Source organism: Acanthaster planci, linkage group LG16 (assembly GCF_054643075.1).
Source record: "Acanthaster planci isolate LZ-2023a linkage group LG16, COTS_SCS, whole genome shotgun sequence".
Classification (NCBI taxonomy): domain Eukaryota; kingdom Metazoa; phylum Echinodermata; class Asteroidea; order Valvatida; family Acanthasteridae; genus Acanthaster; species Acanthaster planci.
This window is the reverse complement of record NC_141792.1, coordinates 7,518,829-7,541,902: the sequence shown is the minus strand read 5'-3', so window position 1 is coordinate 7,541,902 and position 23,074 is coordinate 7,518,829. Positions and strand designations below refer to the sequence as shown.

Sequence of the window (23,074 nt, the reverse complement as noted above, 5' to 3'; positions counted from 1 at the left end):
CAAGTACAGGTTTGTGAAATAATTAGTGGCGCACAGTCTCATTGTACGTCCTGTTAATAAATACAAGTATAACTTGTGTATCTAACGCAAAACATCCATTCCTTTATTTGCAGTAACCAGGAGCCTGATGTGCTGGATATTATCCGAGCATTTCGCCAGGTGGTTGTCGAAGGCAGAACCTTAAATTGCACCAATGAAGCCACAGATGACTACGAAGGGGATACCTATGATATCATGATCTCTCGATCTGACATATTCAACAGCATGGTAGACGAGTTTTCAGCCCCCACCCACAATGCCAGACTTCCACTCAAGGTTGACTTTATGGGGGACCGTGGTCATGACTTAGGTGGCCCCGAAAGGAGTTCTTGCGCCTCGCCTTGGCACAAATATTTGAACGGCTTACATCCGGTCCAGACTACTCCAGAGAACTTGATTGCTCCAATGTACCCTCCACTTTCATAGAAATAATTTAAGGTATTCTATGTGGCAGGAATCATCATTGGTAAGTTTTAAAAAATGGATAGAAAGGGAGTGTTGAAGAAGATTTGACACGGAGGTCCTAGTTGATAATGAACCTAAAAATTTCATGTTGGGGCCAGGGGGGTTGGTAATTTCAAATAGGGGGGGGTGTCTGCCCATCCTTCATTACCTACTCCAATGCACTTGTTTTCGATATGAACATTGAAACTTTCAATGCACACATTCAGTTGTGTCTATGGTAATTTTTGTTTAGGTCAATGCATCCTTCTTGATGGACCTACTCCACATTTTCTGTACGAGACTCCGGTGGATAGGCTTGTCAACAACAAACTGCAAAATGCCTCCGAAAAGGAAATGGCTGCAGGACTGTCCATAACAGGTGTTCTCAGTGTAAGTGTCACAATCCTGTTCAGAACAGAACAACACTGACAGAAATTCTTCCCTTACGAAATGGGGCAGTTGGCACCAATACAATAGGACAATACAAGACATGAATATCTTTTGGCAATGATACACATACAGACAAACACTGACAGGCAAGAGGTAATACAATGCATCAAAATACAATTCTAGTCGATACAGGTGATGTATTCAGAGAGTATTAGATTTTTCAACTTTAGAGCAAGTAGGCTCTGCTTTTATAATTTCATTTAGGCTATTCCAGTACTATAGACACCGCATTGTACAAGACTATTGTGTAACGAAGTTCTATTGGCATCAACGTGTAATTTGGTTTGAGAGGTACTTCTGGTATGATATGAGTGAACATTTAAGGTAGGGTTAAGTATGATTTAAAATACAGTGGCAGCTTATCATTCATATATTTATACATTAATTTACCTAACTGATATTTATAAAGGTCAAATACCTTTAGCACTTTATGTTTAGAGAACAATGGGGTCATAATATCCAGCATGAGAAATTATTCGGACAGCACGTTTTTGTAAGATGTACAATTGGTCACAATTAGATAAAGGACCTCCCCATGTGAAAATACAATAAATCAAATACGGTAGCACAAAAGAATTAGGCCTATACAGAGTTAACAGAATATTACATGGGAGAAAACACTTGAAACGGTTCATTATACCAGTACATTTATTTTACTCGAAACTACACTTATATGACTCTTCCAAGATAAGTGTATACCCAAAAATGTTCTACTTGTTACTTTATTCAACGTTTTGCCATTTGATACCAAAGGGAAAGTGTGAATGTAATTTTGTTGTTTAGTACAAAATACCATATAATTAGATTTGACTAGATTGATACACAGTTTGTTGGCTAACAGCCAAACGTTTATTTTTGTGAGTTCAATATTTAAAATCTGAACAGCTGTATTAATATTATCATGACTATAAGGCTTGTGTCATCTGCAAAAAAAAATCACTTTTATTAATAAACTCGATCCCGGGTGTATCTTTTAAAGTTCACTCGGAGTCTAAGAGGTGACGTTGGCGATCACGGACCCCAACCTCAAGTTGAGGTTAAATAAAGAAGTGTCCAAGCTGTTGAACTTACCCAAAGTCAAACTTTTACCCGGCGTCATTTATCTATTCATCTATTCCTTGACAGTCTTCTTTGTGATTGTCGAGTTTTTGTTGGCTTTGAAAGTGACAAATACAATTTAAAGTATAGACACATCGTCCTTCGCGGTGTAACCAAATACGTTGATCGCCAAGTTGTTTGGGTTTCGATGCGTGGCATCTGCGATATTGGAGTCGGAAAGTCAACGTTTGTAAGATTTAAACCGTCTGATTCTTTGTAGGTGTTTGTTCTATACGCGTGTAATTTATATCCCAGATTAGTTGCGAGTTGGTGTTTGACATAGTCTCTATAAAGTCCTTTAGTCACTCGTATGGGCCAACGTATACACTGTTGGTCTTTAATCTTTACGTTGATGATCGCTTTTTTACCCGCCAATTCTTTAGGAAGTGGTACGTAACTCGCTCCAACTGGATTATAGAGTACCACATTGATATGAAACGCAACCACTTTGTCAAATCTCCAGGCAGAACCCCTTTGGGTATGAGTTTCGACTTCCCCATATGATACTCTTTTTGTTCTTCTAACGCGTTTTCGACGTCTCGTTCGGTAAACACCACAGTGTTTCTACTTGTAAACGTAAAAACACCACCTTCGGTTTGCCGATCCAGTCTTTCTGTTTTAGACTGGACTTTGATCGCAGTTTGCAACTTGTAAGCTCCTATCTCTCGAAATTTGGCCAATGCTTTCTCTTCTATGCACCTCTTGTAAAAATCAAAAAGTCTACTAGGTCGTCTTCAAAGAAACTAGGCTTCAGTTCCCAGTTTCTAAAATTTCCTTGAAAGTGTCGAACGTTTCGGATGTCTACCTCCGCCATCGCTTCTGGGCGGGTGTCATTTTTGATGAGATCTTTTCGTAACATGTTACCGCCTGCACCGGTAGAGGTAAAGGGTATGTCATTGTCTTGTACTACTCGTAAAAGCTGATTTGTGCAGTACGTTTTTAAATGGACGCTGGCTCGTTTGGATCACCCGTACATATTCTGGTTTAGTATATTGGTGACCTTGAGGTGGAGGTAGAGGTATGTTGTATTGTCCGATAAAGTCAGGTAAAAATGACTTTCTATAGTATCTAAAGTTAGAAAGCACTGGTCGATACAGTCTCAGATCCTGAAATGTTTTATTTAAATCAAATGGAAATTTCATTCACACTCGGGGAGAGACATTGCTTTGTACAAATGAATTGCTGATATTAACTGTGAATCACATTGGAGGAGATGCAAAAAAACCGAGATTTACATTCTCGCTCTGTAACAGAGAAAAGTGGGCGTGGCAACATTTTTTGACCTGCCAAGTCCTTGCCATGTTGGGTGAAAGATATTGGGGTTATATGATTCCTAATTCATTCACAGACATAAGATAATAAATAATGAGTTGGAAGTTACAGTTTTTCAGACATCAGAGGGAGGTGTGTCTGTAGAATATGGACATGCGGGGAGGGGGGGTATCCCTCTATACCATTATTGCCTGCCACTGTAAATTTCATTTTGGATCTCAAAAATGGCCAAACCTATCGTGTATCCCCCTCCCTAAAGAAATCAAGCCGTCTAAAATCAGGCCAGAGTTTCGTGTTTTTCGCATCATTCCAAAACTGGCATTAAAGGAACGGACATCGGAAATTGATTCGATGCCTGTGATGAGGAAATAAAGCCAAGGTTCAGGAACTGGGGGGGGGACTTAACACATCCACAAAAATCTGGAAGACAACGCCATAAGGGACAACTCCGTGGCAACTATGTCTTTATTGAAGTCCATTCCAAATCAATCTCAAATTTAAAACAGCCTTTTTGATTTACAGAGCAACTTCACAGCATGCAAACCCATTCAAAACTGAATGCATATTAATCGCGGCTCTACAGTTTTCTATTTCTGATATTCATTGTCTAACAGGTCAAAACTTTGTTTTTTCTGAAATAAAGCTTACAGCTACACTTTAAAAGGAAACAAGAAAAGGTTTTTGCAGTCATTATTTGCAGCTGAGGGGAAAGCACCTGATAAGTTACATAGTGATGAATAAAAACATGTACATGTAGCCATCATAATGCGCATGTGTCTATTTCTTCCAAACCAATATTCCACCTCGATCTGTAAGCTTTAAATAAACGACATGACATGAAATGGTACATGTACCTCACGTGCAGCTTTGGAATTCATATGCAGACTGTCCATGTATATAATTTGGTCTTTCATCACTGAGCTTTACCTAGTATGGAAATCTGGGAAGAATTGTGTACAGTATTACATTCAATAAAATGGTCTGCTTGCCTACCCCAAACCGCATTTAGAAGTAATAAACAGCGAATGCTGTCCTTGTTTCAATTCATCAACAGCTTAAGCAGACTGTTGCAATGCTATCTGCTTGTCCATTAAATGACATTTTCTTTCACATCGAAAATTCATTACATTGTATTTGTTTATTTTCTTCACTTTACCAAAGCAAAGGTCACCAAATTTATACCATGTTAACTTCAAAGAAAATCTTTTTTTCTAAATTTAAATATAAGCCAACGTCCGGGATTTTACTTCACAGAAAGGCACTATAGTTCAGTGGTCACACAAACTTTACAATAACTTTCAAAGGTGCATGTTTAAATATATTACATAAGTACAAAAACTAAGATCCATATGAAACCATTATATATAAAAATCCGTTTCTTGAATTAGTGGTTATTTTTAACAAGAGTTAAGTTTTTATAAAATTCTCTTCAAGTTCACACACAGTTACCAATTTACTATTTGAAAAAATGGTATGCACATATCTATGAAAATGCTTCGATTCTAATGTTTTCTCGTTTACCTTGCATACAAGCATAGCTGTACTAGTAGTAGACCTAGGCATAAGCAATGCTCCTCTTTCAGGGAGAAGCAATTTTTTAACAACACGCTGGGGAAACTTTTTGCTGAACACAGACGGCTTTGCACAATCAAAGTGAATTTGGTCCCAACGAACAATACTTTTTTCCCAATCCATGTAATTATACAGAGAGGCCACTGCAGCACTGCCATTCGTTGCACAACACATTTTTTTTAACTTACCCTTCCACAGTTAAAAGCCAGGAAAGGTCTTTGTTTAAAGAAATGAACGGTAGAAAACCTGCTACAAAATACCGTCAGCATCATCAAATTATTGCGCAGTTGAATCCTCCTTGGTTGTGGTGCATTTATTCTTAGGCAAGATACTTTGCTAGTAATTGCTTGGACACATGGTTGTTAACGAGCATGTTATATTTGACATGGCATCACACAGCTGTACTCACCAAAGGGGCTTCAGATTGTCTAAAGAGGTCTATGGGCCTACTGAACAAGGATGATCATCACGATCAGTAGTGGATTTAGATGGGACACACCTGACATGCCTCTTACCCTTTTTATCAGGGCGGGGTGTTTTCTTTTACTTTTAAGGAGACCCATTTTGCTTTTGCCTACTCCTCTGTTTACCGTCGACTGGGTATTTAACAACCTGAAACCGGAAATTCTCAACCAAAAAATACTAATTTGGGGGCTCACTACCATTTTGGGCATTCCCCTCGTGTAACTCACTGGTTCCACAACTGGTAATAAAGCAATGGTTTGAGCACCAACATTGCCTTTGGAAGCACACTTCAGAATGTCCCTTTCCACCCGGCTGGAAGAAGGTCATCACCCCAGAAAAAAATCCATCCTTCTCTCTTGCACAGAAAGTGAAAACAGCACAATTCTATCGTGGCAACACTGCTGATGAGCTCAGCCAAAAGGAACCGCAAACAGCCCACTTCAGGAATTTACAGCATTTTCAGAAGGCTTCTTGAATTTTGTCCATTAACTCAAACTGTTAAGCAATCCGTATTCTCATAATTTTGAAGAAATACATGTAAGTGAGCATGACATTTAACAGACACACAACTTGACTGCAATAATTTCTCACAAGGAAAACTGCTTCACAAATGCGACCCACTCTGTGAAAATGAGTCTTAAGTCACCAGAGCCACTTTTTGAGTTTTCATTTGTATTAGAAAGAGCAAATTCAGCTTTTTGTTTGGATGTATCACTCAGTTTGGCATCCTGATGGAAGTGGATACTCCTGGGTGAGAAATGCCGTGGGTTCCTATTGATTTACACTGTGCAAAATTATTCCAAAGGACTTTTTACTCCAAAGTGACTCTGGTGACTTAAGACTCATTTCCGCGGAGTGGGTCACAAATATTTTATTACAATGGCTAAAAAACATACTGGATTGGTCTTGGAAGTCAGACGTCCTCTTCCTGAGCAAGTGGAGCTAAAAACAGAGAGACAGAGAGAGAGGCAGAGTTCATTACCATAGTTGCAATAAGTTTTCGAGTGAGACTATTGATCTGGACCAGAAGCACATTCAGCGCTAAAACTCTCCTAAACCCAAACTCAACACCATATCAAGAAAAAGGCAGCCCCCCCCAGAAATAGTGCAAATTTTTTTTGTTAGTAGAGGACAACTTGAACACCAAACAAAACAACAGGTTCATGTGTGAACTTGAAGAATAAGTGGAAAAAGTAAAGTGAGAATTTCAACACCAATATCATAAAGTAAACATCTCGAAGCACAAAAATGGGACAGCTGCCAGAACAAATGAAATACACGTATCTCTACTCATTAGGTATGTCACATTTTTGTGCTGTTTGATTTTCAATTGAAGAGCAAATGGTACTTAATTACCGTCAGAGTCAGGTGAATCTACAGGAGGCAATGACCCAGACTCAACATCAACATCTATAAAGTAATGAAAACAAAACAAACTACTAGGCTCAACCAACCAGGTTTTCATTAGGGCTCAAAATTGAAAGGAACAGCAGCATTAGCAAGTATTAATTCAATCTCCCAGTGCAGGACTACCTCCTTAATAAGTCCAAAGAGAGTGACTGTGAACCAACACTTGAATGACCCACACTGGTGCCAACATCAAGGCCCTGCGGTTGGTAAATTATTTGGTGATTATCATAACCTGAATAGATGGGAGCAAGGAATGAGATTGTACTCAGGCATAACACAATGCGATGGTATCAGTCCCCAATGGTTTTTACTGGGTGCATTTGGGTGCATGTTCCAAAATATTAAATTTTTGTAGGTTGTCTACAACGCGAATCTAAGTTGTCTAGAATCATTAATTCGACAGTTTTGAAAACTCTACAGAGTCCAGATCACTTTGAAGTTTATTTGCAGCTAAATGACAAAGATCATCTCACTTTTAGTATGGTATCTAAATGGTTTTAGCTAAAATGTTTCGAATGTTAGCCAGAGCAGTTGACCCAGAGTTATGTAAGAGGTTTTCTGTGGTGCACTTTCATTTGCTAAACAAGTGTGGACAGCCAACATCCTGCAAGCAAGTCAACATAGTGTATGCTACCATTTTCTACTGCCTACATGCAGGTAAGGGCCGGCAACCATTTAGACCCGGTTTTAAAAGGGCCCCCCCCCCGGTAAGCTCACCCTGTTGCAAAAACCCCTTTCATACTGGCCTGGCTGGTGGCCTGGCTACCGGCCTGGCTACTGGCCTGGGATGCTGGACTGGTTGTTGATCTTGAACTTCTCTATCCTGGGGTCTACTGTTTGCAAGTACTGGTACATGTAATCTATCCCAGAAGGAACCTGCTTGTGGTTTTTAATCCTTCAGCTCTACACAATGTTTACACTAATCTGCTTAGACCCCTATTCATCTTTGGAAGCATGGTGGGGGAAGCCTTCCATCAGGGACTTTGAAATGCCAACGTGCAGACAGGCCTGATACCAGCCTGGAGTAGCCTGAATACCGGGCAGGCATTATACAGGGCGGGCTACCAGGGGGCCCTTTTCAAACTGGGTCTAAATGGTCGCCGGCCCTTATGTTTGGTACATGCATATGTACTGTGATTTTTACTGTTCATGTTTTGCATTTTCATTCAGCCATCTCATTCGATTTCTTAAGCTGATCGTTTAACTATAGAATTTCAAAACATTTCACCATGATGGCCAAGGCCTCTGATATTGATGTGTAATTGAGTTGGGCTAGGCGGGGTAATTGGGTTGGGTTAGGCAGGGTAATTGGGTTGGGCTAGGCAGGGTAACAGGGTTGGGCTAGGCAGGGTATGGCTTGGCAGGGTAATTGGGTTGGGCTACGCAGGGTAACAGGGTTTGGTTAGGCAGGGTATGGCTTGGCAGGGTAATTGGGTTGGGCTACGCAGGGTAACAGGGTTGGGTTAGGCAGGGTAATTGGGTTGGGCTAGGCAGGGTAACAGGGTTGGGCTAGGCAGGGTATGGCTTAGCAGGGTAATTGGATTGGACTGGGCTGATTTGCTTCTGATGTTTACTTACTGCTTGGTTGACTTTCCGGTACATTCTTCAGTGACAGAGCATTGGACTTGTCTGAAAGAAAAAAAAAGGCTTGTACAAGTAAAGTGAACAGAAAATTTTCATTTTGTTCATTTTGGTCCACAGTTTGGGTTGACACTACAGCAGAAACGTTGTAAGAATTTCAACATCTGCAACTTGAGAGATTGATACCCTGTCAATAACATGTACCTTGCTGTCACAGATTACAATGGTTTGGTGTGAACAGCATGTTCAATAATTGCACAAAAATGTGGATAATCTGGAAATTGCGCAAACTAACTAAGCTTGAAGTACAAAGTATTTTGGAAGTACCAAGTACTTTTCAAGACCTTTTCCAGTGCTTTGCTGCCAAACGTTAATTCAAAAGTACTTTACACATCCAACTGACTTCATTTCCTGTCTGCTGTTGACATTTTTCTCACTGGGTTTATGATGAACACATGAACACACAGTACTACACATCACAGTTACACATTGGTGTGGGATGCAGTTGCTAGGTAACAGGGTGCACCCTCTTGTTCACTCAAAGCACTCATGAAGAATTATGCTGTCCACATTTTGCAAAACTACCTCGGAATCACGTGAGCACTAATTCTGTGCCAGTGACATAGTAGTTTTCTGCAGCAAATGTATGTGATTTACAATTTTCGTGCAAACAGCAAATTGCACGGTGGGTTGTTTCCTACCCAAGAACAAACGGGCGCTTTTAAAACGCGAAGAAAAACTGCTCCTGTGCTCATTACCTGGTCGATTTGAATTGCCGCTTTGTCCGTCTTCCCCTTGAACAAGAAAGAACAAATCATTCTGAGTTCAGGAACACGTAATTTGGAGTTCAGGGTCTTTGACATGAATTACACTTGACAATGGATTTTCTGCATCTTTCTTTTCCTCTTAAATGAATAAAAATGGCGGCTACATGAATAAGGACCGGGGAAATTTATGTTTCAGCTCACTAATATTGTTTCTTAATTGATTTCTTCCAGAAGTACGGTAAATGGAAGTACACATATCCCCTGGGTGTGGGACACATTTCCCAAGCACAGAAACCATGAGCGTACGTGTCTATCAAAGTTCAAAAATCATCTCAGCCATCATCATTTTCTTGTGCATCCTTCGGGAGGGGCCAGGGAAAAGAACATGCTTTGTACACTTACAAACTTGTTATGGGAAAATGGGTGATGTCTTATTGAACAGTGCTTTTTTTTTAACCATGGACCTTTCCATGTATTCCCTGACAAATGAAGGCATGGCTGCTGTAGCGCCATTTCAGAAGACACTGTTCATAGAGTACCAAAGTGTGATGTCACTGTGAAAAAGAAAGTGCAGTGCAAACGAATGGAGTACGCGTGCGTGTCGGTTCACGCGCTGGTTCTTGCGCTAATGCCTTTTACACACTAATTGTGCGCATGATGTATTCACTTCGGTACTCTATTGTGGGAGTTCTATTATGAATCGAAAATTTGCTCAAAGAAAATGTTTACAAGAGATCTTTGCTCACTGGCCAACTGTCAAAGACTTGGAAAAGCAAATTAACTGAGAAAAAATTACGATAGCAAAACTTCAATACTTTTAGCAGACTTTCATTCTGAAATGACTATCACTTTGAAGCTGCCTCCTGAAATGATATCACACATGGACTCACACAACTACATTCATAACTTAAAAAAACCTTGAAAGGTGCCCAAAATCCCTGTGGCAAATGAAATCCAAAATGGGGTTAAATGGGACGTAAAGGCAGATTTACTACTTAACTGCACCAAAAGAAATCATTGCTGTTAGTTTACAGTTATTTGCCAAGGGGAAACTAGCGTCAAACATGGGTCACAACGTACACTTTTCTTTTTTGTACATTAATCTAACCTCTGGCCACAAGGGTGATATTGGCCAGAAAGAAACAACTGATTCTGCCCATTTACAAATGCGGAACATTGTGCTTGTTACCTTCGTTACAGCAAATCCTCCTTGCAAGGTTTATCCCTAAAAAGTGATAGAAAAAGCACAACTGTTACAAACACAGTTTTCTTGTTGGTATGGTCACATTTGATAAAAGTTCCTTAATTATCAAAAACACTTGACGGAAAACTGACGGCAACAATATACAAATTTCAAACACTGTCATTCAAAACCTCAAAAACTAGAAAAAATCAACAAATAGAATAAACATGTTCCATTGCAAGATGTCTTTTCTATGTCAACTGTACATCAGTTGAGTCCAGTCATGCTGTCGTACAAATTAATTTTTAATCACTTTCACCACAAAGTCTCAGACCGTGATGACCTCTACATACAGAAGGCAAACACAAGTAAAGAATCTTTGTGGCTAGAATTCCAATGAAGTTGGGCAGCTAGGAGATATGAATAGCAAAGCACACCTCTAAGTTAGCACATGCAATCAACGTCAGAAAAGTTAGCTCCGAATGGGATATATTAGGTCCAGTCCAGCTACTGCACAGTCCTGCTGTATAGTATTAAAGACTGGCAAAGGGATCATGGCAGTGTTGAAATGCATCTCATGTTAGCTCAAGCCTCTGGTTGAGTCTGTGTCTTGAGTCTGAAGTCACACCAAGTCTCTGATCGCCAATCAATTAGGCCAACTCAACTGAAGTTGAGTCAGAGTTGAGGTGCATTTTGCCATATGATTTTGAGCCAAGTGAGAAGTGTCTGCAATGCAATATCAATGATAACATGCCATTGCTAATATCCATACCTTACTGTACACTTTACACTCCTGTGTGGCTTCAATATGATGCCTAATTGTACTAACTACATGCATGTACAAGGTTAAATTTAAACATGTGCCATGCTGGGAGCAGTACAATTGTTAAGATCAAGCATCCTCATTACAAAGACTATGAAATTCCGGGTTTTGTTATGCTTTTGGGAACCTAAAAGCATTCCCGTCAAGTTAAATGACTTCCCACAGCGACTTGAGCATTAAGTCAGTCGGACATAATGCTCGGGTTGAGTCAAGTCATTACAGAAAAATGCATCTGAGTCACTTATTTGGTCATTACACTGGCTAACAGTGGGTCCGATGATAAGGGCAGAGGTCACATCAAGCAGGCGAAATGCAAAAGCAGTCATCAATGCCAATCATGTACAACGTGTCAGCCATTGCACATACTGGAACCACTTCAGGGTTAGAGGCGTCTGAGAGGCTAAGCAGATAAAAGAAAGGAAAGAATGAGGCTGAGTAAAAAATTGCGGCTAAAATCAAATATGAGCAAGACAGTGAAATAGCTGTTTGTTTTTATGGTTACCTGCATGAGCACTAGACATTACTGGAAAACCTCCTAAATGCACTGGCAGCAGAGGCAGAGGGTCAGGGGGATACTGCTCCCCCCCTCTTTTTCGATTGGGTGGACATGACCCCACTTTTTGCAGGGCCTACCATGTCCAGTTCGTAAGTGTGACGTCACTGCAGTTTAAACCATGCCCACTGCACGTGCACTGGACATAGAGTTATCATGGACTGATCGCCGTTTACATGGAACCATGGAACCGGAAGTGAATGTACAACTTCAGCAATCGTCCAATGGGAGCCTGCAAATCATGGCGTGTCCACCTTTGTGACAAAGTCACTTACAAACCAGATAATGGGGTGGGGCTTAATGGATCAGCTCATTAATTGCTGGTGCCTGATGATGTCCCAGCTGCACCCCCCCCCCCTTGAAAACTGTTCCACCCCCACTGCCTGAAGGCCAGGCTAGGTGAACATAATGCACTGCAACAAGCATAGAGAAAATCCTCCACTGCCCTGGGCTCTTTTAGGGTAAAACTGACATAATGATGATGCGGGAGGTATTAAACTGGCTTGATGTGATAAAGCAAAGGGAAATACATTAGGGCATATCTAAATACACAAACAGTTGGAGGTTGACAATGGAAGTAGCCTTCAAAACTGAGTTTTCAATGGGGACTTGGAATTTAGAATACCCTTCACAAACACTGGCAAAAACAGAAAGTTAAAAGCATTTCAACACACAAGAAAAAAGCTCTGCAGAAAATCCTCTGATGAAATGTGGAGGGCCGATGGGATAGGCAGATATTTGATTTTGGAAGATCTTCTTCCTCTTCACCTAAGACAAAGCATTATCCGGAGGAGGCAAGCATTGTGCAACCAACATGTGTTCCACGCTGGAACAGACCAGTCTGGCGGGGGCCATGCAGGGTCATGTGTTCCCTTATTGGTTTCCAGAAAGGTGTTAGAACGAAACAGAATTTGGGATTCAAAGCGGGAGCTGAAATGGAGAAATGAGAAGTGTTTCTGAAGTTTAAAAGCTGGACAACCAGGAAAAGACAGATGTAGCGACCTGGTGTTAAAAATGACAGATGTACTCTTTGGGCAACACTGTTGGAATGATAGTTTGGAGTCTCTAAAGTGCAGGAGATTGACAAAGCAGGCTCACAAAAATATCTCCAATATCTCCAGATGGTTTGCTACATAGAGATGTGATTTTTCATATGCCATGACTGTAACTACAAAAGAAGCTAAATATTGAAATGACTACTTACTACAGCAACAAATATAACCACATTTGTAACACAGTAGAAGAAGTACACATGCCAATATTACTCCAGCAACCACACCAACTGCGCAACCTATTACAAAAGATGTGCCATCTGCCAAGAAAAACATAATGGGGGAAAAAAGGAATACATGTAAACAGCACCCAGGTACCAATACAGCAGTCATTCACATTAACAACACAGCCAGTCTGGCCAAGAACTTTGATCAACCACTTATATACATGTACAAAGCGAGCAGAACACTTACAGCAAGAATAGTCCTTAATTCCTACATTTTGCCACTGTGTAATTCCCAATAAACAAGTTCCACTTGCCGTGCAGTTACAAAAACACAGTGAAATTAAATAAACAAGGAATTACATTTGAAGCATTCAAGGACATGTTAAAAATGTTGTTATTTCATTTCTATGAGCAACTAACAGTTTTTGCTTCGGGATGGGTTGCTTGAGATTTGGATTTTGAAAAAAACCGTTTTGAGCCAACAAACTGAGTACCAGCTGCCTGCTATTTGTAGGTGGATATCAAGTGTTTGAGTACTCATAGACTTTTATTACTACCTCTACTATTTTTAATGAAGTGCTCAGGACATTTTCTCAATGATTTAGTTGACTCCTCAACATCAAGGATTCCACACAATAACAGAATCAGGCTCAGTGGCGTAACTAGGGCTGAATGTCCGGGAGAGGGGCACCTTGGGATGCACACATGTTATCAAGGGGCACCACAAGAAAAGAAGTGGCAGCTGCATTTCAACAGATTTTATTCAGAGATTTCAAATGAGGGCATCCAGCAGGCCACTTCTCTTACAGCCAAACAAGTTTTTCATTACCTTCCAAAACAAGGGTGTACGTTTCTCGTATAAGCCTCGTTACATTCAGCAAAGATGAGCCTGAACTAAACACCGTGAGTTTGTCACACCATTCAGTTTTGCTTTGTTCAGTGTAACTTATGCAACCTAAACTGATCGCATAAGTTACAGCATAACTTACTGAGCGTGAGTTACCTGAATTCAATCTTAATTTGTTGTGCAACGGACACCATTATAAAAAAATAAGGTGTGACATTACGCCATTGTGTAAAGTTTCATGAAATCAGCTGCAGGTGTACTTGATACAACGGCACAAGTCAAGATATTTCTTACTATACCTTGTGCAAAAAAAAATTCAAACTATGAAAAAAAGAACCAAATGTCCTATACAGAGAAGCAATCTCCATGTTTGAAAATGTCTCAATTATATCAGTTGCTAAAACTACAGCAACTAAAAACTGGACTTTGAACCACACTCCTGGGCACATATACACAGATTTGCTCGCATTATGGGGTTTGCACTTTTGGTAAGGGGGAAAAACAACTGCTAACACCGCCTGAAAATCTCACGGATAAAGTGTCACAGACTGGTGAGAGAGTAATTATCAGCATAATCTCTGAAACAAAATCAACTGATTGGACAACCTACATGCAGTTGCACAAATACAAAGCACTACCAACTTGTGCACTTGAGAGAAATCAAGCGTGACGTACGGAGGCCAATACAATTTCTTGGGCTGAGAATGTGGGGGGATGCCCTTTTTACTTTTGTACATGTAATTTATATATGGCAACCTAACTAAAGCACTAATGCATACAGTATGTGCAACACATCTCAAGACGAGGAGGTAGGCAAAAGAGAACAGGCCTCCTACTACAAACTTGTGCCTAGAAAGTCTATCGGAGCACTCACCAAATGTGTCAGGTCCAAGACGAGGACACCGAGATTGCTCTGTCACTTCCACAGCTACACAAAACAAACAAGAAAATACTCACTTCATTTCCTCAAAGTCTGCATTTGTTACATTGATTGATTTTTAACTTTCACGCAACTTTTCAAGGGTTTTTGTCAATTTTCACAAATATTTTTCATCGGTTATCAAACGTACATGTACATGTACTTTCAACAGTGCCCAAGTTTGAAAATACTACTGAATTAATTGGAGACATCACTGAATTCCATTTGAAGCACCTGACCGTATCACTGGTTAATAAACAGCAATTGGAGTAATTACCTTAGGTAGGGCGGAGTCAATTCAAATAATTCACTATTTGAATATTCGCCCTTCAATTTGATCGAATATACGAATATTCGGTTGTACCGACTGGCAGATTGTTGATGAACAAACCATATACAAAATCACTTGCAATAACGCACACAATTGTACATAATAGCTTCTCCCATCTAGGAGTATCTCCAGCCATGATTTAGCTAGATTTGAGAGATGAACATTTCTTCTTGCCCAGTTGAAAATTTCTCTTCCTTTTAAACTGTTTAATGAATAATTACTTTTTTTGATTTCTGTTGCTTTTCATTTAAATCTGCTGAAACAAGCCTCAATAGTACATTTTTTCTCATTTAAAAAAAAAAAAGTTCCCTTCCTTTTAATAAATTTTGCAATCACAAATTCAAATTCGAAAAATAATATTTGAATATTCGATAATCCATTGAGTATTAAGTTACTCCGACATTCAGCACAGCCCTAACTATAGGCACGATTTCTAAGGTCTGACACACACAAAAATAAAATAAAATATACTTATTCTTTAAATAGAAGCTATCTAGGTGATTGCATATTAATTATAAAGATGAACAAAGAAATCAACTGGAGTGGGATATGAATACTGCAACGGCGCTCTACCAACTGAGCTATCCAGCCCTACCAGTCCTCGGTAACCCTTCTCTTTTGTCAGTATCTGTTGTTAAGGGGAACTAGTAAGAGGCCATTAATAAAAAAATACTTCCAAAGCTCCCACCTGTTGGTGTTGGACATGAGCTGGGTTCAGGGCAGGGTGGGCAACTCAAGTCAGTGCAATTGTGTAGCTCACAAACTGCAATACAAAACATTGCAAAATTGGTCACAATCCACTCTGAGCGGCAACAAGGGAGGGCGTCTTTGTACATAACAGTGATGGTCCTTTGGTGGGAAGTCACCATCTGCATGCACAGGCTCATGCACGCTGCACACAGAGCACCAACCACTTTGTCTTTCAATGCCACAGTGATCTCCTCACTTGAAATGGCACGTGTGCAGAATGCCAATGGAGAACCCTCCAACCAGCAAAGCTGGGAGAGGGGGGTTGGAACAGAGGAGCTTTTAAACACAAAATCAGGACAAAGACAAAGTAAAATGGGAGAACCAGTCAAGAAGGATTAAATTGGAAAACAAATTCTGTTTTGCAAAGGGCAAGCCTAGCCCTATGTGACTGATCATGTACAAATACTGTTCACGATGTCTAACCACGGTGAACGAGTCTCCAGAAAGAAGTTTGGGGATTTCTCACCATCACGTGGGATGGGCCAGTCACGGCACCGGCAAGTCCTGTCTGACCTTCCAGTGACCTCTTTATCAACCTTGGGTTTTGAAGAAAAAAATGACATCAACAATCAGGCAGGACTCTTGTGAAAACATCTCATCTAATGGCTACATAAATGGGATCTGAGATTCCTCCTTTTCTTTCTTTTAATTTGCTACAAATTAACATGGGTAGACCAGGCCACAGATAACAATAGATGCTGCTTTATATTAAGAGAGAGTATTCAATTAGAATCCTCCAGGATCGGCTTCACACTAAAAAGAGCCAATGGGGTTTCTTAGACACATTCGATATTGTTGAAAAAATGTCTTAGTACCCATCCTTTTCGTATTCAATTATTTTGTCAGGAATCGTAAGTCATGCCTGTATTAAAGTTTATGACAGTAAGGACAAATTGCTGTCAAGAAATGTCCATTTTTTTCTCCGATACGCGTCATTGTGATTCGATTTACTTTTCCCACAGACATGCCGGCAGACACGAGCAAAGGAGTATAAAACTATCGATTTCCATAACAATGACTCTGTGTCACATTGAATGGGAGACTTTAAGATGCATGGTAGGCAGACATGCACGTACCAATCCCACCTGACCAGGCCACTACTGTTTTCATCATGTTTCCAGCCCGCGGGAATGGGGGGGGGGGGTGCTCTGGGTGATGAAGCAACCCTAACATTTTTGGACCTGGGTACTGGTGTACAAAACAGCACCCTCAACTGTGACCACGTTAAGCCACTTACATAATCAAACTCACCAATGTCAGAGATCCACCGAAAAACCCTCGATATTTATGATTTTACAACCTCAGCACCCCCTAAGAAAAATGTGTTCCCCGGGCACGTTATGTTTGAGCTAATGTGTGCACATTCAAAAAGACGCAACCACAAGTGGACGAGCAGCATGGATCAGAGTATCTGCTGCCACCAATAAGCACCTCAAAAGTCTCTTTCTGACGTACCTGACAGAAGCTTAATGTGAATGTCTTTGGGTCATGCCATGAGGTTGGGGCACAATTTGTGACAGTGTCCTCGTTACATGGGTAACTTTTACCACCTGTCACGACCTGTAGTCTTGTAGAGTAGGTCATTTACATGTACTCTGTAAAAGTGATACACACCTCGGTATTCAGTCTTGAAAGATGTGTAATTTGAAATCCACATGAAGGGAAATAGCTGTTCATTTTTACAGAACCCATCTAACAATTAACACCATCACAAATTGTGCCCAAACCTCATGGAATGACCCCTTTATATGCATGCAAATTAAGTTTTCAAAAGGCACAGGCATGTATCAGCCGAGGTCCTGGGCCTACCCCCCCCCTACGACAGAAAGAAAAATCAGCAACAGCCAGAAATGTTTTTCAAGTTTAAATTACCTCTTCATTTGCTTTGCAGACAGTTGCATTTCGACAACTGGTACATCGGTTTTCGAAAGGGGCATATTCGCCTGAACTGGGAGAACAACTGCTACACTGTGTATCACAACTGGTGAGGGAAGATTAGAAATACATAAGGTTACCTTCCTGAATATCTGGAAAATTATTGGTATGCTACTGATCCTTCAGTGAGGGAAGACAAAACTTGTCCCACGTGTTCTTGTTGAAAATGGCCTTTCTCCATGTACATGTATGCACATGTAGAATGTACCAGAGATATGTACAATTTAGGCCTGTAAATGTGTGTTGCATACATGCCATTGCTATTTGGAAATGACTGACAATTTTATGTGCCTTAATATGGGCAATTCACAATATGGCAGGCCACTCAAAGGTTGCCACAGAGAGGCCTTTTTTTTCAAGTTTTACAGTCGAAAAAGATGTGGCTGACTCACCATGACTTGAAATGTAGAGAATGTTGGTGGGAAATTTTAGAACATATTTCCGTTGATCAGGGCATTCCTCACCTCTTGATAAACCACCACCTTGATTATTTAACGCTGATACTCAAAAAAAATTTCAGAGCTTCATTCCAGAAAAATAAATATTGTAAACAATTCAAGTTATCCATGAACAGCATATCTGAGGAATTTAACTTATATTCCCACAATGCACTGACTGTAATAAAGGCCTCTCTATGGCAACCTCTCGATGGTGCACTGAACTGTGAATCGCCCATTTATCAGTTGAAAACACAGTAATTAAGTCAGTGGTCTTGGAATTAAAACAAATTATGTAATTATTTAAACAAATTATTACATGAATTGAGCATTTTTGCAAAGCATTTCATCCCATCATGCGTGTAACAGTCTTATCTTTGGCTCATTACAAGACGCTTATTCATTTTGTTCTGTTTTTGGCTTTTTCGCAATTTTGCGAAAAAGGCATTTTTTGGTTATTTTCTTTTCTTTTGCTTCTTCCTTTTTCTTCTGCTCAAAGTGTCAGTGAACTGAACTTGAGGTAATCATCCTTGGCCAGAACAGCCTGAGCAACACAGACCCTCAACAAGAAACTGATGATGACAAACGTAAGTTGGTCAAAACATGAGATTGAAACTGTCGAAAACTCTGCCTCGTATAACGCTTCTTACAGTCAAACTACGAGCTGTTGAAGAAATGCTGGCTTTGATAACAACTATTTCATTCCAACAAAATATTTCAAGTACCCCCAATCATGCCCAAAGACACATAATTACTTTGCTATAAAATCAGACACTTGATATCCCCAAACCCCAATCCCCCCATCACTTAACAAACTTACTCTATGTTACTGCCACTCATGACCAAACTGCAGTTCACGAATGATCCCTCCCCGCAGTAACAGTTCATCTGAGCACCGCAGACAGTCTCTGGTGTATCACTATTTTCGTCAGTTCGCTTTTCACAAGCTAACAGCTCTAGAGGCTGAAAACCATGAGAAATCAAAAATACATGTACTGCAAAGGTGTAGCTCTTCCCCCAGCCCCAGGCAGGGTCCATCAAGTTTGGGGGCTGGAGCCAGGACACCCAAAGCTTGAGAACCAATCCTTTTGAGGAAGCGTTTGAAGATCTTTCTAATTGTTGACACTTTCTGAAGAAGTGGATAAGGACATCAAGATCATCCCCAAACTGCAAGTTATTATCTTGAACGTGATACCAATCTACACATGAACAGGGCAAACTGAACAGTGACCACAACTACCAGGGCATATGCTATATAGACAATTCGTTTCATAATTTGGACCACTTTGAAGTTATACAAATTCATAGTGGGGAAGAGGAATGGGCAATAATCCAAATGACTAACCAGAGACGTTTTTAGGATGGCAGATAACAAACACACTACCTCTTCCCTTAATAAATACATCCATGGACATTTCTGCACCTTTCTAGTGTGTTGCAATTATGTATGAACTTGCCCAGGGACATTATTAATTTTAGAGGAAAAATAACAGCTTTTTAGAATGACAAGTTCCACAATCCCTTTCCTGCAGAAATTTGGACTTTGCAAACACTCATCCTTGGTGATCATTTGTTCACTTTTTTGACACTCCTGACTATGTCTTGGAGTGATATTAGATAAGCCATCCATCTGTGGCCCATGGCTGTTTGAGGGTTCCTCGCACACTCAACCTCCATAGACTGGTTCAACTAACCCAACATTTTGAAATCCAACTAAGCATAAATTCACGGCACTGAGCATGGCCATGAGCATAGACATCATCAGAATGCTACATGTACGTACACAGAAAACCCCTGCCTATCACCAGCCTAGTTGTGGAATTCAGTGGGGCAGGGTCTATGCCTTAGAACAGTTTCTGTGATTCTGTAAAACCTTTTTAAATTTAACAATTTGAAATTTTCTGAATGGATCTGAAAGATCTTGGAGGGCCGAAGCTGAACAGAAGAAATGCGTATTTCCAAATGAGCATAGCCATTGTGATAAAGTCCTGGAGATAAAATTAATATGTGCATGTACTTACTGTGGTGCTGGCTTTGATACCATATGGGACTATAAATGCCATGACAATGACAACTGACATTGACAACACGTGAAGCTTGGGCATTTTGCAAGGGATTAGACGGATACAGAGAAGACCCTGGAATATTCAGATTTAAAAAAGAGAAAGTCACGTTAAGACTTGATACAAACAAGTCAACAGAAGAGGCAGTGGATATTCACACTCACAGTCTGGGAATGCTTTTACAATTGTACCAGCATGTTAACTGAATACGCACATTACATCAGCAAGGTGCACGATGCTTCATCCCAGCTTGCCATCATAAACATCTCCTATCACCCATCAAGCTCATAACTACAAGATTGAAACCACGACTTATCCGTGGTGTTAATCTGCACAAAATACCTTTTTCCCATTGCCTGCATCATGCCAATAAGCCACGGTGCAACGAACCGTGCACTTCTGGCTTTCTTATGTCACCATTTCAGGAGGATTTTCATTTGGAATTGGCAAGGAGCCTGATATTTACATTATTACCAAAGGGGTTTTCCTGGATCTGGTGACCACTTTGTGGCAAAGTGGCAAAGCACAATCTTTCCTGTGCAAAAAATGCAGGTGGCATTAATATATAGTAATTATACTTTCCTCATTTTGCCTCCGAATACAAACCGGAGATTTAAAATTTAATTACAACTGTTACAGATAATGATTTACTGTTGGCCAATATCAGCAACAATAATAAAAGTTAAACCATTAAACAAAACAAGACAAGTCCAGGAAGTCATCAAAACCAGGCAGAAGCAACTACAGGAAGTTCACCAGCATTACCCAGGAAAAAAACATTTCCAGAATGGTCATACTATCAATTTTTAGACTGTCTTTCCTTCCTGCCACCAGTACAGAGTGATCTTTAAAACAATCCTCTTTTCTTCAAAATGTTACTGATACCTATTCCTGTTAGATACTCGTATAAAAACAGAAACAATTCCACACTGGGCCTCTCGTAGACACATTTGTTTAAAGTCATGAACACCTGCGAGTTCAACCACATGTACATGTAAGTTTTTCAGCCTTTTGTGTATGTACATGTACACATGTGGGTGCTTACTGTAGCTCCACTCTATGGTTATGATACTCTGACCCTGAGAGTAGGGGTCTTACTAATCACCCTCAACACACGCCCAACATGGTCAACACATTCAACACGCCATCAACACATCCAAAATGCAATCCCACATTGTAAATCAGCTTAACAGCCACAGAACTGTGATACAAATTTGGGTTAAAAAAGAACTTCCGGTGGTTTGAGGTTACATTTCAATTTTGAAAATGGAGTCTTTTCTGATCACAGGGACTGGCAAAAAGCCCATGGAAGACTTTTTGGGGAAATGGGTAAACTCCCAATCTGACACGTCTGATGTTGGTGTATCGTATAATATTACCCCTTTAATTTAATGGTATGGTCCGAGATGCCCTTGAGGCCTCTTGGCCCAGGGTTTGGAGGACAGTAAGCAATTTTCGTGAACTAAAAAGTCAATTGTTGAGAGTCTAACCTTTTGAAGTTTAGCCAAAATGTCCTTTGACAAATGCTTTACAGTCAAATACTGCTTCTTTTCTTTTTAAATGCATTTAAGGGGTGTTGACAATGTGTTGACAGTACTGTGTGTGTTAAGTTGACAATGTGTTGACGTACGGTAGTAAGACTGCGGTCATGAGAGTAGGGCTCGTGCATGGAAGTTCATGTACATGTAACATGCTGGTATATCCCCATAAACAGATAAATGGGGCCATGTACTGCACTGCCAGGGCACCGAGGCAGTCCAGTCCCTCATGTACCTGGGCCCCATAGCATGATTTACGGGGATAGTGTCATGGGCATCAATTGGTGGGGGATGGGGGGACATGTCCCCATTTTTCCAAGCGGAGGAATCAATTGTCCCCTCACCCCACATTTGTCTAAAACCTAGTGAAAATGTATACCCAAAGTAGCCACAAATTGTCTCAGATCACACCACACAGCATCTATACTCCAAAATTTTCCTGACCCCACACTGCTTATGCTCAGGGCTTTCGTGCTTTGCATTCACATTTGTCAAGTTTGTTCTAATCAGGGCTATGTCCCCCCTCCTACTTTTAAAAATGGATTGATGCCCTTGTGTTGGTATTTCTACTAGCTGAACCTAGCTTTTCCAGCTAAACATATCCCAGGCCCAGCTAGCACACCTTACTAAAAATGTAATTAATAGAAAGCGCCCATTTTAAGGTCCTAAAACTAGAGCATGCCATATCAATACAGTAACATTCAGACTAACCCTACGTACATGTATTTGGTAGTGGCAATACGTTTAATGCTAAATGTAAGGCATATTCCGCCTATACATCACTCATCAGTAGTACATCTGTACTTGCCAGCCAATCGTCGCGGTCGTCGCCTCTTATCTAGCTTCAACATGTCATGACATGTTCGAACTGCCAAACATACCAAATTGATATTAAAAATTTCACATTTTCTTCCGATGTCTGCCATGACATCCATTATGTGCAAGTTAAAAGTTTATATTTTATTTATGCTTGTTTTTTAAAGTTAGCTACAGCTAGTTAGCCTTTGGCGTTCGTTGCAAAGTTTACTTACTGAACTGAGTTAAAGCGTATGGCTCGTCACTATCACTGCCAGCATGTGTGGTGTATTAACCACCGGACCCGGAAGCAAAGGGAGAGAGGAAGATTGTGCAGCCGATCATGCCGCCGGTACGGTAGTTGGTTACCCTGCCCCAGAGCTTTGGGGCTGGGCGCGGCGCTCGATTGCACGTGCGGTAACCACACCAGGCTGAAATTGGCACGAAAAAACGCGTGTACGAAAAAACACAAAGCCTTCATGCAAAATGGATGAGGGCGCTAGTACAGACAATGATGGCCCCGAAATAATGCCTTCGCGAACGGGTTCGCAATTTGTATACTGTCAATTTCTCTTCTATTAAG

General features: G+C 40.5%; 1 protein-coding gene across 8 annotated transcripts; it reads right to left on the bottom strand.

Moving 5' to 3' along the window:
• Window positions 1-3,739: 3,739 nt before the first annotated feature.
• LOC110986567 (uncharacterized) lies at window positions 3,740-22,938 on the bottom strand. Of its 8 annotated transcripts, none has more exons than XM_087147424.1 (13): window positions 22,728-22,938; window positions 20,117-20,233; window positions 18,916-19,058; window positions 17,596-17,704; window positions 16,190-16,259; window positions 15,662-15,736; window positions 14,598-14,651; window positions 12,862-12,969; window positions 10,288-10,323; window positions 9,090-9,125; window positions 8,329-8,379; window positions 6,697-6,750; window positions 3,740-6,282 (listed from the first exon to the last, which is right to left on the bottom strand). In XM_087147424.1, exons 2-13 carry the CDS (start codon window positions 20,198-20,200, stop codon window positions 6,254-6,256), a joined length of 849 nt encoding a protein of 282 aa, XP_087003550.1. In that variant the 5' UTR covers window positions 20,201-20,233; window positions 22,728-22,938; the 3' UTR covers window positions 3,740-6,253. The 8 variants fall into 8 exon arrangements, 6 of the variants coding, with proteins under 6 accessions (XP_087003550.1, XP_087003551.1, XP_087003554.1 ...); XM_087147425.1 differs by lacking the exon at window positions 22,728-22,938 and adding an exon at window positions 21,044-22,715; XR_015428025.1 differs by lacking the exons at window positions 6,697-6,750; window positions 8,329-8,379 and adding an exon at window positions 11,361-11,504 and having other exon boundaries at window positions 22,728-22,935.
• Between the last annotated feature and the right edge of the window lie 136 nt (window positions 22,939-23,074).